Here is an 11,653-nt window from a genome sequence, read left to right as displayed (position 1 = left end):
TCAAGGCTGTTTGATGGTCGTGTGATCGCTTCATCTAGTCGGGTAGCGTGCTAGGAGGTCGCTATAGGTTGTCGAGATCTGCTGCGGGATGCAGTGAAGTCTAATTTTCCCACTGTATTTTGCCTACCTTTTCTGCGCGTTGCCTACCATCGGGAACGAACCGGCAGATAATGGTGGAGCATTCGAACCAACGCTTTGCTTCATCAACCATGGATGCACTAAGGTAGATGAGTCCTGTGTCAGCATACGTCCCATGAGATATCCACTGACTGAAGACACTCGAGGCCAGTGTTGTACGCTGTGCTCAGAAGCCATTGACGCTCGTCCAGAGGATAGAGCTTCCGTATAGATGAGTGAGCCAAGATACATTGCGAGACTGGAATTTTACCAGGTCACCACCGTCCCTAGCGTCGCCATGCTCCTCCAGGACAGCGATGGCTTGATCCACGTAACCAATTGCCTTGGATCGATCGGCTCCTGTTGCTCTCGTCAGTAATATAATGCATATAGCTCGAAGCCACCGAGCAAATTTCTCCAGAGAAAAGTGCCCGCGGGCCAAACATGCGTGAAGTGTAGCCTACGACGCAGAATTAAGTTAAGGAACCGACGACTTCTGTGCGGACCTACTTCTAGCGCTGTGAAAAGGACTAGGTTTGGCTAGCATGAGCTTGATCGGGAACTTGAAAATAAATTTCTACCGTGTATGGGGCAGTTTTTGTCCTCCCACTAGGAATAACGTTGAACAAGTCATGCACAGAAAGAGCTATTTTGTCTCACTAGAGCGTCAGCAAATGCCTCGTACGTCTCTAACGAATCTCGATCGGAGCGAGATGCTTCCTGCGTGCAAAATAAGTTCCTGCCTGATTTGTTAACAGGGAATCATAACCGTTCCTCAATTGTAGCCAGGACCGTGGGCCAATCTGACAGGTGACATGCCGCTTCGACGATGAAAACTCGTAAAATCTGCAAGGATGACTCAAGTCGAGGAAGGTCCTCCTGCGATACCTTCTCCTCTCGTAAAACCTTGCTAATGCGCTGTGATGATTGATTGATCTCGTTGAACAGATTGCGGTATTTCTCAGGCTGTAGAAATCAGTAGAAGTTTCGAGGGAGGACCTTGACACACTTCAATCGATTCTGTTTGCGACCGCAAACGTCTGAAAGACATAACTGTGAAGAAAATTATGGCCGCTGCAGTCTTCCAGGGAGGATCGAGGATGCGTACCACGGCCCGAGGCGGATGCAAACGAGGCATTCACTAAGTAAACGTAGACAGCCTGGTCCACATCTACGGTTGCGTGTAAGGTGTAGAGTTCGAGAAGCTGCGTGATAGGATTAAACCCAGGAAAATGCTTGTCAAAAAATTACCGACTCGTCTCGCTGCGTCGAAGATGTCAGATATTTGATCCTCTCTGTCCTCCCAATCCGAGCAAGCTTGGATAGCACAGTTGTATGCAGTCCTCCAGAGCCAGGATACATCTCTGGCAAGTATGGCAGGCTGTTCACAAGATTCCGCAACAGTCACCGCTATCACAATCACCGCGTTAGAATACGTGTGAGTGGTTCATAAACTCCGACCAACCAATCTTCAGGTGGTGGAGTAATGCTGCAATTAAGCGGTCCCTGAGGCAATTCTCAGCTCAGCATCGGTGCTTGCAACCGCAGAAACTCACAAATCGGCAGCAGGTTCTCCAAGGAGCTTAACGATAAGCCTGATTATACATCTTACCAGCGTCATAGCTTCAGTGACGTTCCCCACGTTCTCTCGCAAATTTAGCGTTTCAAGAAGAGCCTTGAGCACGTTCAGAAGAAGATTTTTCATATCCAAGTCGTGTGCCAACCGGCAGGCCAATAAAATCATTTTGCGATCGAAATTCGCGGCGTGCACCATATTGCGAATTGATTTTATCGCTGATAAGTGACCGACCGATTAGAGGTGACCAGTCTTCTTCAGAATGGAGATACCTTCGTCTTCCAGTCCTGAAATGAGTATAGATGAGATAATATCACGCCGAGGCAATGCCCTGGCAGACCTTGATAAACCGCAATAAGGAAGGTTACATATTGCGTCGTAGCTTCTGTGTCAGGACATCGGCGGATAATCGAGCCCGCATGAGCGTAGTCCTTTCGCTTAAGATGCGCTAGGGCAGCCTTCCGGAAACACTTCGAGCTGCTGACAGGACCCAAACTGGTAAATATAGAATGTGTGCCGCAACTGAACCAATCCGCAGCTTCTTTCCATCGCCCTGCATGGTAATGGCGATCACCGTATTGCCACAAAAGCTATGTAAATGTTCGAAAAATCCAATATAATTGAATGAGCTGAATGGAGCATCCACGTACCGTGATGCAAGCTGTGGCCGGAGCTTTGAGAAGCTCAAACTCCACGTCACTCAGTTCTACGCAGAAAGGTAAACAATTCGCACAAGCCGTACAACAGCAAGGTTGAAATGAGACGTACCTTTGAAAGATCCATGTAGATCTTGTATGGCTCTGTCGTGTTTGTCATCTTTGGAACAATGGAATATGAGAGATATGAGAAGCCTTTCCACGGCATCTGTGCTCCAAGAGCAGTGCAAGGCCCGATGAAGGCAGTACTGAGTTGCACTCGTGACTAATTGACTACGCCCACACTAAATCAAAGGAACACTCCTGTATCAGACGACGTACTGATACTGAGAAAGCGTCCGAAGTTCCTGTAGGACACTTTTGAAACGGATCTGAGAAAACGGAGTGGATTACAGCATTCCCATAAACTCACTCGGTAAGATTGCTTTCTGAATATGTCAGGTTGTCAATGATAGCTTGTAGGGCTAATGAAGAACGTGAGTAATCCAACTCGCCACACTATGTGGAAGATTCCGGTCCAGGAAAGTTCACCTTGAAGAAGAACAGTATCTCCAGCTTTTCGCCGCTTCATGACAGCCAACTTCATCCATCGGAGTTGCTGGTATTCGGAGCTTACCTACAGGAACGTGGGTAAATGCCGCTTGAGTATGTCACTGGCAGTACTATGCTTACGTTGTCTACAGAAGGACTGATAGTTGCAATAACTTCTTCTAGCGCGGTTTCCGCTCTGATCAAATTCTCTGGATCCTGGGATGATGACAAGAAGTAACCACGGGCTAATAGGGGGCCGATCTGAGCCCCACTGTACCATCGAATGAACCAAGTTCACTTACCCAGACTCCTGAGAACCGATCTCTGACTAGGTTGAATGGGGCTGAGTGATTAGTATACTTGAAAATACTCACTTTAAGCTCAGCGAGCTCAGCATTGCTCGCGCAATCAAGATGCTCGATGACGGAAAACGCCTTTTGCATCCATCGAATAGCCTCATTAGCCTTATTCTCTTCTGGCACCAATTTGCTATCCTGATAGCAACTTCTCAAAAGTGATTTGCCAATTTCAAGAAGCTTAGCCGCCAGCGTCTCTCGCTGAAAATGTTTACTATGAGAAGTATCATGATGTTGACCGAATAGGACTTACGTCATGGTTGGACAGGAGCACGAGCCGACCGTCATTCTCTATGAGGACAATCAGCGCGGTTCATATCAGCAAGGACTCAGGGACAACCTGTGATTTTGTCAGCCATAAAGGCCGCTAACCCTTCATTTCCTTCCCTCCAAGCCTATTTCGCGAGGTCCTAAATATATCAACGCCTCCATATCACAAGGATTAGAGTCCTCACTGCTTCCATTCTGGTTGAGAGGTAGACAGCTGTAACACATGCCCTGGCTTGCTGATTGGTGCCACTCGGGTCGTCAATATTTCTCAGCGCTTCTTCATACTTTGAGAGAAAATTAAAGCGAACCACAACTGATATAAACAAGGAAAAAAATAACCTTCGCCGCACAACCCAGCACGCTCGATGCGGCGTCATTGTGGCCGAGTTCTGGATCCGTGGCCACAATGTTATTTGAAGATACGAGATATTGGCGTTAAAAACACACCGGACAGGGTTGCGCCAGTCTTGCTCGCAATTTGGAGAATATGTAATAATGCTGATAGGCCATAAATGAGCGACAATCACGCAAGAATTCTGAGCTTCTTCTTCCAACCTTCAGTATCTGGCTTAGGTTCCAACCCTGCTTCCATGAGGCGAAATCCAGCTAGCCGTACTGGCAAGCCTGGCTTAAGTGAAACCGATCATAGAAAACAAAGAAGCTTACAAGCGGCGACGACAACGCGGCTGTCAGGCGCAGAGCCCAGACGGACCACGCCGGATGCATTCCACAGGCTGACACCTAAAACGAGATACTTGGGTTTCATGTTTGTTCGGATAGTTGCCGAACAATGATACGAACCTTCTTGATCAAGGAAATCTGATAACTGACTCTTTTTGCTCGACTTCAGGCGCTGTTCTGTGAATGTCTGTGCAAGCGATGCGATCTTATGTAAATCCCCGGTTATGGTTTCATCTTTGGTAGTTCCGTCCTTGAGCTTTGGTTTGGTCTTGATCAAGAGTTCTTGGGTTACAGCGGGAAGCCATCAGGAATGTGAATACGTCTGATGCTGGCCGGAGATTGATACCTTTTATTTCGTCATACAGTTCCTGTGGACTCCGAGCCCGACTCTTCTTCTCTACAGGGGACATATCACAGTATCACTATTCTGATAACAAAATATGGGTGGGAGGGCTCGTAAGGCGCGTCTCGTCACAGCGTAACGTGGTGTGACGAAACGCGTTCAAATCAAGTGTAACTCCAAATCCGGTCAGTTAGGTTAACCCCTTTTTTCGAGTTTTTTTGTTTGCACTTTCAAAAAAAAATTATTTTAGAACTTCTACCGTTTACGGCCGCCTTGTTGCTGCACAATCGAACACAGACAATGGAGTTAGATCACAAGCCTGGTGTGGACGAGCTGAAAGCAGCCGCATGGAGGGTTCGTGTTATTTTGCATTGGATGTCGACATTGAAATGATGGCATATCGTCAGGAGGCTCGGAGAGACGGGATATTTGCTGGCTTGACGTCGGGCCTGGCAGGAGGCAAGTTAATTCACGTGCCATGTGCCTTGTAACGGCCCGTCTGATATCTCGTCACAGCACTAGTAGGCTCAAAATTTATGGGCTTTGGCCGGAATAAAACTATTATCAGTGGTGCTTGTAAGTCCACCAATCACCCATACTAAGTCATGACTAATATGAAATTCGATTGAAACGAACTTGTCTTTCAATAGTGACGGGTCTGTTATCCGGTTACTTCTTCACCCAGGCGTTCCTTTCCTCCAACATGGCTCAATTGAGATCAAAATCTGTCTCGTCAGACACTGAAACCGATCCATGGCCCCCCAAATGATTCGGAAGGCCATCATTAATAACCTGTGAGTTGGCGATTGTACATGGCATTTGTATGAGGCGTCGAAATCTGTCAAATGTAACTCCAAATGGCTTTCATGCTATTACTAGGCGTGGTAAGGAACAAGTCCGACATGAAAGCCCTCATTGTCAATCCCTTTGTAGGCCGGAAAAGATCCATGCGTATCTATCAGACTGGTATCCGTCTGATTCATCCAGCCGTGATATGATTCCTACACATGCCATTCTGGTTGCAGTGGTGATGGATTACTCCGGGATGAACGCTAAATACTTTCGTATGAAGTTAGTTCGTTTCGTCACACTGGCCAACCTATTTTCGAGCTGCACCGATTGATTATGGTGAGAACGTGTCCAGAACTCAAGTATCGTTACAATGAGGACATAGGGGTACAAAGTACTGGGAATGGACCATCTCGGGGGCACACGGGACCATCCGTGCCAAATACCACGCAGACAGATCGACTCATACTTGTAGCAGGGGCATCAAAAGCCTTGCCCGCGATCTGTAACAGGGCTCCGATGACAGGATGGACCGCGGAGTGCGGAACTGAGCATGATCAGACACGATATCGTTATTCTCACTGGCCTATGCGGGAAAAAGATGGCTTCTGCCCATGAATTCCAGACTCGGAAGATCATTGGCATCGAAATTTTAGGCTGTTTCGGTCATAGATCTGTCAAGCCGCACCAATAACAGCACTGTAATTGTTGCCAGCTTGCCGTTGTTGGTAGACTTAATAAAGTAGTTCATATCAAGTTCATATAACTTGCAATTGGTTCACAAGCAAACCTACGAGCTCCGACGATTTCGATGTATGGTCGGTTTAGCATTTATTCTCGTACAGTAGCTAACTATGAGGGTAATGTAATCTCTGGTTGATTTCTGATAACAGAAAGTGGAAATGTAAGTGAAATACAAATGAGGATGCCGAGAATGTATGTCAGTGTCAATGAATGATATTGCGTGCAACGAAATGATATGGCGAAAGTGCTAAGTAAGTTGAAGTTCGATATGAAAGGGGAACCGATGAGATGCAATAATCGTGTGCATTAAACAGAAATGAGTAGCTGAGGACTATCTGCCATAAGACCAATTATAAGGATATGCGGGTGATTCCCGCTGACTAGAAGCTGAGTAAAAATGGACGCCAGGTGGTCCTGCGTTGGCGAATGGAGCCGACGGAACTGCGTTTTCCCGTAAGGGGGGCAATTGCAAAGAACTTTCGCCATACGAAGGAGGTCGAGCAAGCTTACGAGACCAGACAGCATCGTGTAGGTGAGGAAGAGGCACGGCTCGCACGTCGACATGTATTTCGTAAGGGCTGACAGACTCGGACTGAATGTCCTGTGGCATGTAAGGTGGCGGATAAGATGGTGGAGGCGGAGGCTGAGGCTGGTAACACCGCAATCGAGCTTTGCGCCGCACCCTTTCCTCTTCCGCTGCATAGTCAGTTGACGACCCAGCAAGCGAGTAATAATAAAGGTTCTACCACGAATGTGAGACAAATCATGTGAATTGCGGAGAAAGCACATACTTGAGGGACGTTGACAGGTCCTTCCGCACGGTACGCAGCTACCAAAGTTTGCGGGCGTGTATCACCTTGGTGTGACTGATTGGACTGTGCGGACCGTACTGAGTGTGGCGATGACGATAACGACATCTTGGCAAAAGACTGCAAAGATTCAACTGGCGACGCCGAATGTGGGGCAGTTGGATGATTGGTTTCCGGAATTTGCAAAGTCATGCCAGTGGGACGCTTCAAGGGCGGTAACTCGTGGAACGATGACGAAGTAGGTGAGAACGCGTCAGCAGCCGAGCGTTTCAAACCGGGGGCAAGACATGGCGACACAACAGGATTTGGTGGTGTCACGTGATATGTAGATGAATATGTACGAGGATGAACGGGTTGCTCGGGCGAGGTCGAACGTGCACGATGGGATGCCGAATGGCACCTCCACCTGTAGGAGCGAGTTGGTGCTGCGGACATCGGTTGAGTATGACGAGGCGTCCGATGCCGGGCGCGAGTACGCCATCTACGACACTCTCTTTCTTTTGCATGAACGAGCCCCCTCAATAGGTGCATCCATGAATCGTACGTCTTCTTCGAAATGTAAAGGTTGAAGTCGATGCCCATCAAAAACTCCTTTTCCATTCGGGTGATTTCAGCCAACTCGATACCAGAAACCTCGGACCATGTCTTATTGGTGTACGTGTTGCTAGAATAAAACTTGAGAACACAATGACGTGAATAGGCACAATGAACTCACTCGTCAAGAAATTTATTTGCCATCATGAGCGCGGCGACTGCGATACGAAACTCACTTCCCGGTAAACCAGCGGTGTAACGGTTACGTTCCTTGAGTCGCCATATGTAATGGAGAGACAGGACGATCACCGATTGGCTGACTTGGGTAGTTTCTAGCAACTTTTGCATAAAGGACACAAAGGCCGGTGATGCAGCAAGCTGAAGAGAAGAAGTAGCGGCAGGAATTTCAGGGGAGTATGGAGGAGTGAGTGGTTGGGTAGATGTAGAGCTGGAAAGTGACACAGAGAACCATAGGTAGCATATCATTTCGCAAGTTTTCTCCGCGATATAGTGTGGCGATCTCTTTAAAGAGTCATCAAACCAATCAATAGGCCGAGGGACATCTTCAGACGCTGCAACCTTTTGCTGAAAGGGATGTGCGTGCTGGTCCATCTCGTCCACATACGGTTCAGGTGACACATGAGCGACGTGTGATTGCTGGACGGGTCGCGACCAGGTCGACGCGTCTTGAGTACGCGGAGGTGTTACTTTAGCTAGATCAAAAACTAATGATGAGAAGAAAAGTAAGAAACACGTACTTGGATGCATGTATGAAACCTGACGATCGAAATGAGTAATAGGTGGCAAGGACGTCACCTGTGGTGCACCGAGCCTTGATAGAGAGGCTGACATTGGAGGAGTCAGGAGACCGGTCTGCCCTGATGGACGCCAAGCTGACCAGGTAGCTAGGAGTTCAGTGGGCAAGGACGGACGTGATGATGAGCCCATTTTGCAAGGAGTTAAGGGCAGAGATGGTGGAGTATAAAGGGCCATGAGGAAAGAACTTGAGTTCGGGAGGGCAGTAGATACAAGTGTGTCGGGATCATGAAGATATATAAAAAGGAAATGTCGTATGTATTGCTTGAAGGTGTAAAATTGGCGGACATGGTTGACATATTCCGCTTAGAGACAAAAACAGGGGATACCGTGTCTAGCCACCCGGAATGCTAAGGGTTGAGTTGAGTTGATTGAATTGGAAGAACTACAAAATTGCAGCGCCTCCGAGCCCGCTTCGTAGTCTTTAGTAACAGCTCGCGCTCCGTTAGATCTTAGACGTTTTTTTTGCTAAGATTGACTTGTACCCGTCAAATTTGTTTGATTTTCACAGATTTAACCTTATTTACTTGACTAACATTTTTTGCCATCGGCATCAACGGCATGGGGGGAATCCCCAGGGATTCCCCATAGCCTTACCACTAACCCATTTCCTATTTTAGTAATTTATAGTCACATGACTTTCTACCTACTCACTTGGTGTACTCACTTCGATACCGCTTTTGTCACCTCTTCTTCAAACACACTTATAAATTTACTGACCGCGGTCACTTCCAACAACACCGCGTCTCATCGTCTCCTTTGTTCGTGCTGGAACAACTACCAGCCATGATCTCGGTTTCACCCCCTTCTCGGCCTCACGTGACTTGGCGTGTGCCAACGCTTCTTTAGTATGTATCAGTAAAATTACTAAATTCGGCACGCGTTAAAATCGGTGTTTTTATTTCAATATGTAAAATAATTATGACAGATACAATGGAGAGTATACCTGCTGAATCATTGGTTCTTTGTCCGGATCTGAGTCCGGACTCGGTCAAGTCACTAATCAGGGCTACTTGGGATATGCATTGTTCAACGGGCAACTTGCTTATTCGCGCTAGTGGCAAACGGAGTAATCACTATCATCTATCAGTTTTTTTGCACCGACCGGCGACTACTAAGTACGAGAATCAATTGGTCCGACGCCGTTAGGATGTACACTGCAATGGGTAAGAACCAGCTTGAAAGATCATGTTTTCATCAAGCCCGCGGTGCTCAGCTGTGACGTGAGATTTCTGCTGAGAAACTACCAACGATCCATAGCAATGGCATGCGACTTCGGAAAGTGATTATACTACCTTCAAAGGCGGTAAGTTTCCGGACCTGGTTCATCCAAAACAGTCATTTCTATTAATTTTAAAGTCACCCTTCTCCCGTGATTGAGTCGGATGCTGTGCCGATCGGACACAGGACTACCGTACACACCAAAAAAGCCAGCAAATTACTATTTGTGTTAAAAATGGGGGTCCTCCTCAGAGCCATAATACATCAAAAATTGTTCTGGCAGAGATAACTTATGGTAACGTGGAGGTAATCCACATGTGAATAAGATGCCACCGAAAATGCCATGGTAAACGCTCGCGGCAGAATTCCATGGCCAAGAAGTTTTCATTTGTTTCCAGGAAAATATTCCAAGGTTCAATGTGACAGGATGAGATGCGGTAGTACCACCTACCGGTCAGATCAAGGGCCAGCTAATGCCATGCCGTTTCTACAAAACATCCGATTGGAATCATAGTACCAAGATAGCCACAGCATGCCGTGGCACGCCCATTCACAGTGCAAGCCCCGAGTAGCGATACGAATCTTCTTGGTCAACCACGCATGCCCGAAGTGAAAAGATCATAAAATTACTACAAAGGCTTGACAAAAGCATTGTTTTCATAATGTTCCCGTCGTGCCTTGCGGCGTACAGCCACGAGTATTAGCGATGAAAAAAAAATAGATAAGATAATTCAACCTAGCCGCGCAATATTTGATCATTAGATATCGCCGCGTCAGGCTGGCCAGGCCACGCTTTATCCACGTAATTATAAAGGCGTAGCTCTCAGGAGTGTTTCAGGAGAATTCGACTATTTTCCACTTAGTACACGATACAGGGGGTATGCTACGGAATCAGTGCACGGGCTTTTCTCACTATTGACACCTTGTGGCTAAGGTACGTGAGTGTACAAACAAATGTTCGTCATTGGAAGGTAGTTTTACATTTGGGGTGTGAGTTGGCTAACGTAGCACATAAACTCTCGCTTGATTGATGAAGGCTGAGGCAGGTGGCAGGGCTAGTGGGCGGCGGTTAGCAAAGATGGTAAGCAGTCGTCAAACACCAATATCACTTCGAAGTTCATCTTCGATATCAAGCCAGCCGCAGCGGCAGGCGAGGGGTTAATTGAACGTAACTTGATCCGGTAAGCCCAGCCACATCCATTGAATTGCAAGTATTAAGTAGGAGACAGGAAGTCCCCGCAAGGCGCTATCGTGCTGATTCCTTGATCACTTGGCACAAGTCAACAGTGATTTCCATGCGCCTGAAGCGGAGAAAGTGGCGTACATATGAAGATTTCAAGTCAACGCCGCATCATGGACTTTCAGCGGGTTTGCTGTACTGAGTCAGTGTCCAGAATAGACGGCAATCTACTTATAGGCGCTCCCCATGAACTTTCACGCATTTGGCAAACAGCCATGGCCTCATCGCTACGCAACGGCCTGTCCGGCCCTGTTTGACGTCTTCTCTGCCGCATGTACAACTCTGCAGTATGAACTGTCACGCGTGTTCCTGCCCATGGAGGCGAGCAAACCGTAGCCAAGTTGGCTGAGACGCAAATCACAGAAACCATATCGACATTTGACAATGCCACGTTCAGTCCATCGGCCGTGTTTGGCTGACAACAATATTAGCCGCTACTTTCCGCAGCTCAGACCAAATGGATCCTGCGCTTGTACCTATAATCACCGAGGCATTTCACTGTCGCTAAAATGACATCTTGGTCGAATTTCGCCCGCGAAATGAGGGTAGACCCGCTTTTTGAAATATCGGTCGAAATGGCCTTTGTGAAGGATGCGCGGCTTCAGCCTGCGCAGTACAGGCTAGTACTTTCCACATGGGTTCCGCTGCAGGAAGTCTTCCGAGAAGCTGCTATCCATAGTACTAAGTTGTGGCACACCAAAATGGCTGAACCAAGCCATCCGGATCTGATTATAAACAAACCTTCCCAAACTTGCAAGTACGTGACCCTGCGGCGTCATTATACATTTGATGAACGCAAGGAAAAGGGTTTTCGATAATTTTGATCTTCGGCTGTGGCCATTGATCTGGCGGTAACGAATAAGACTTGGCCCAGGGCTCATTTCTGGACAATAGAACCACGGAGTATCTTAGCAGACGAACTAGTACTGTAACTCTGTAGTCAAAGGCCTAGAATGTTAGGACACTAAAC

General features: G+C 47.4%; 4 protein-coding genes across 4 annotated transcripts; 1 reads left to right on the top strand and 3 right to left on the bottom strand.

Moving 5' to 3' along the window:
• Positions 1 to 239: 239 nt before the first annotated feature.
• Positions 240 to 3,631, bottom strand: DFJ58DRAFT_669341 (uncharacterized protein; the record flags this gene model as incomplete). Its single annotated transcript, XM_041382774.1, has 19 exons — positions 240 to 338; positions 389 to 577; positions 628 to 647; positions 699 to 726; positions 778 to 856; positions 887 to 1,083; positions 1,127 to 1,170; positions 1,226 to 1,322; positions 1,373 to 1,527; positions 1,583 to 1,623; positions 1,674 to 1,911; positions 2,034 to 2,283; positions 2,439 to 2,622; positions 2,667 to 2,720; positions 2,762 to 2,813; positions 2,881 to 2,965; positions 3,022 to 3,141; positions 3,255 to 3,484; positions 3,574 to 3,631. Coding segments are annotated over 19 exons (2,220 nt in total), but the record flags the coding sequence as incomplete, so codon positions are not given.
• A 350-nt stretch (positions 3,632 to 3,981) lies between these two features.
• DFJ58DRAFT_159884 (uncharacterized protein) lies at positions 3,982 to 4,809 on the bottom strand. The gene is made up of 3 exons (XM_041378954.1): positions 4,534 to 4,809; positions 4,308 to 4,469; positions 3,982 to 4,247 (listed from the first exon to the last, which is right to left on the bottom strand). Exons 1-3 carry the CDS (start codon positions 4,595 to 4,597, stop codon positions 4,150 to 4,152), a joined length of 324 nt encoding a protein of 107 aa, XP_041237279.1. The 5' UTR covers positions 4,598 to 4,809; the 3' UTR covers positions 3,982 to 4,149.
• DFJ58DRAFT_817435 (uncharacterized protein) lies at positions 4,793 to 5,398 on the top strand. The gene is made up of 4 exons (XM_041391794.1): positions 4,793 to 4,884; positions 4,938 to 4,989; positions 5,047 to 5,106; positions 5,181 to 5,398. The coding sequence occupies exons 1-4, from the start codon at positions 4,831 to 4,833 to the stop codon at positions 5,297 to 5,299; spliced, it is 285 nt and encodes a 94-aa protein (XP_041237278.1). The 5' UTR covers positions 4,793 to 4,830; the 3' UTR covers positions 5,300 to 5,398.
• Positions 5,399 to 6,098: 700 nt separating this feature from the next.
• DFJ58DRAFT_749669 (cyclin-domain-containing protein) lies at positions 6,099 to 8,667 on the bottom strand. The gene is made up of 4 exons (XM_041387679.1): positions 8,165 to 8,667; positions 7,588 to 8,113; positions 6,855 to 7,536; positions 6,099 to 6,805 (listed from the first exon to the last, which is right to left on the bottom strand). The coding sequence occupies exons 1-4, from the start codon at positions 8,397 to 8,399 to the stop codon at positions 6,395 to 6,397; spliced, it is 1,854 nt and encodes a 617-aa protein (XP_041237277.1). The 5' UTR covers positions 8,400 to 8,667; the 3' UTR covers positions 6,099 to 6,394.
• Between the last annotated feature and the right edge of the window lie 2,986 nt (positions 8,668 to 11,653).

Source organism: Suillus subalutaceus (assembly GCF_016647625.1).
Source record: "Suillus subalutaceus strain FC151 chromosome Unknown DFJ58scaffold_185, whole genome shotgun sequence".
Lineage (NCBI taxonomy): Eukaryota > Fungi > Basidiomycota > Agaricomycetes > Boletales > Suillaceae > Suillus > Suillus subalutaceus.
The sequence above is the reverse complement of the archived record's forward strand: the minus strand, read 5'-3'. Positions and strand labels throughout refer to the sequence as shown.

Coding starts and splice junctions, on each gene's coding strand:
- DFJ58DRAFT_159884 (XM_041378954.1), bottom strand. CDS start 4,597: ATGTCCCCTGTAGAGAAGAAGAGTCGGGCTCGGAGTCCACAGGAACTG. Junction 4,470..4,533: donor ACTGTATGACGAAATAAAAG/GTATCAATCTCC, acceptor CTGTAACCCAAG/AACTCTTGATCAAGACCAAA. Junction 4,248..4,307: donor AGATTTCCTTGATCAAGAAG/GTTCGTATCATT, acceptor ATCTCGTTTTAG/GTGTCAGCCTGTGGAATGCA.
- DFJ58DRAFT_817435 (XM_041391794.1), top strand. CDS start 4,831: ATGGAGTTAGATCACAAGCCTGGTGTGGACGAGCTGAAAGCAGCCGCA. Junction 4,990..5,046: donor GACGTCGGGCCTGGCAGGAG/GCAAGTTAATTC, acceptor ATCTCGTCACAG/CACTAGTAGGCTCAAAATTT. Junction 5,107..5,180: donor AACTATTATCAGTGGTGCTT/GTAAGTCCACCA, acceptor GTCTTTCAATAG/TGACGGGTCTGTTATCCGGT.
- DFJ58DRAFT_749669 (XM_041387679.1), bottom strand. CDS start 8,399: ATGGCCCTTTATACTCCACCATCTCTGCCCTTAACTCCTTGCAAAATG. Junction 8,114..8,164: donor GGTTTCATACATGCATCCAA/GTACGTGTTTCT, acceptor ATCTAGCTAAAG/TAACACCTCCGCGTACTCAA. Junction 6,806..6,854: donor GACCTGTCAACGTCCCTCAA/GTATGTGCTTTC, acceptor CATTCGTGGTAG/AACCTTTATTATTACTCGCT.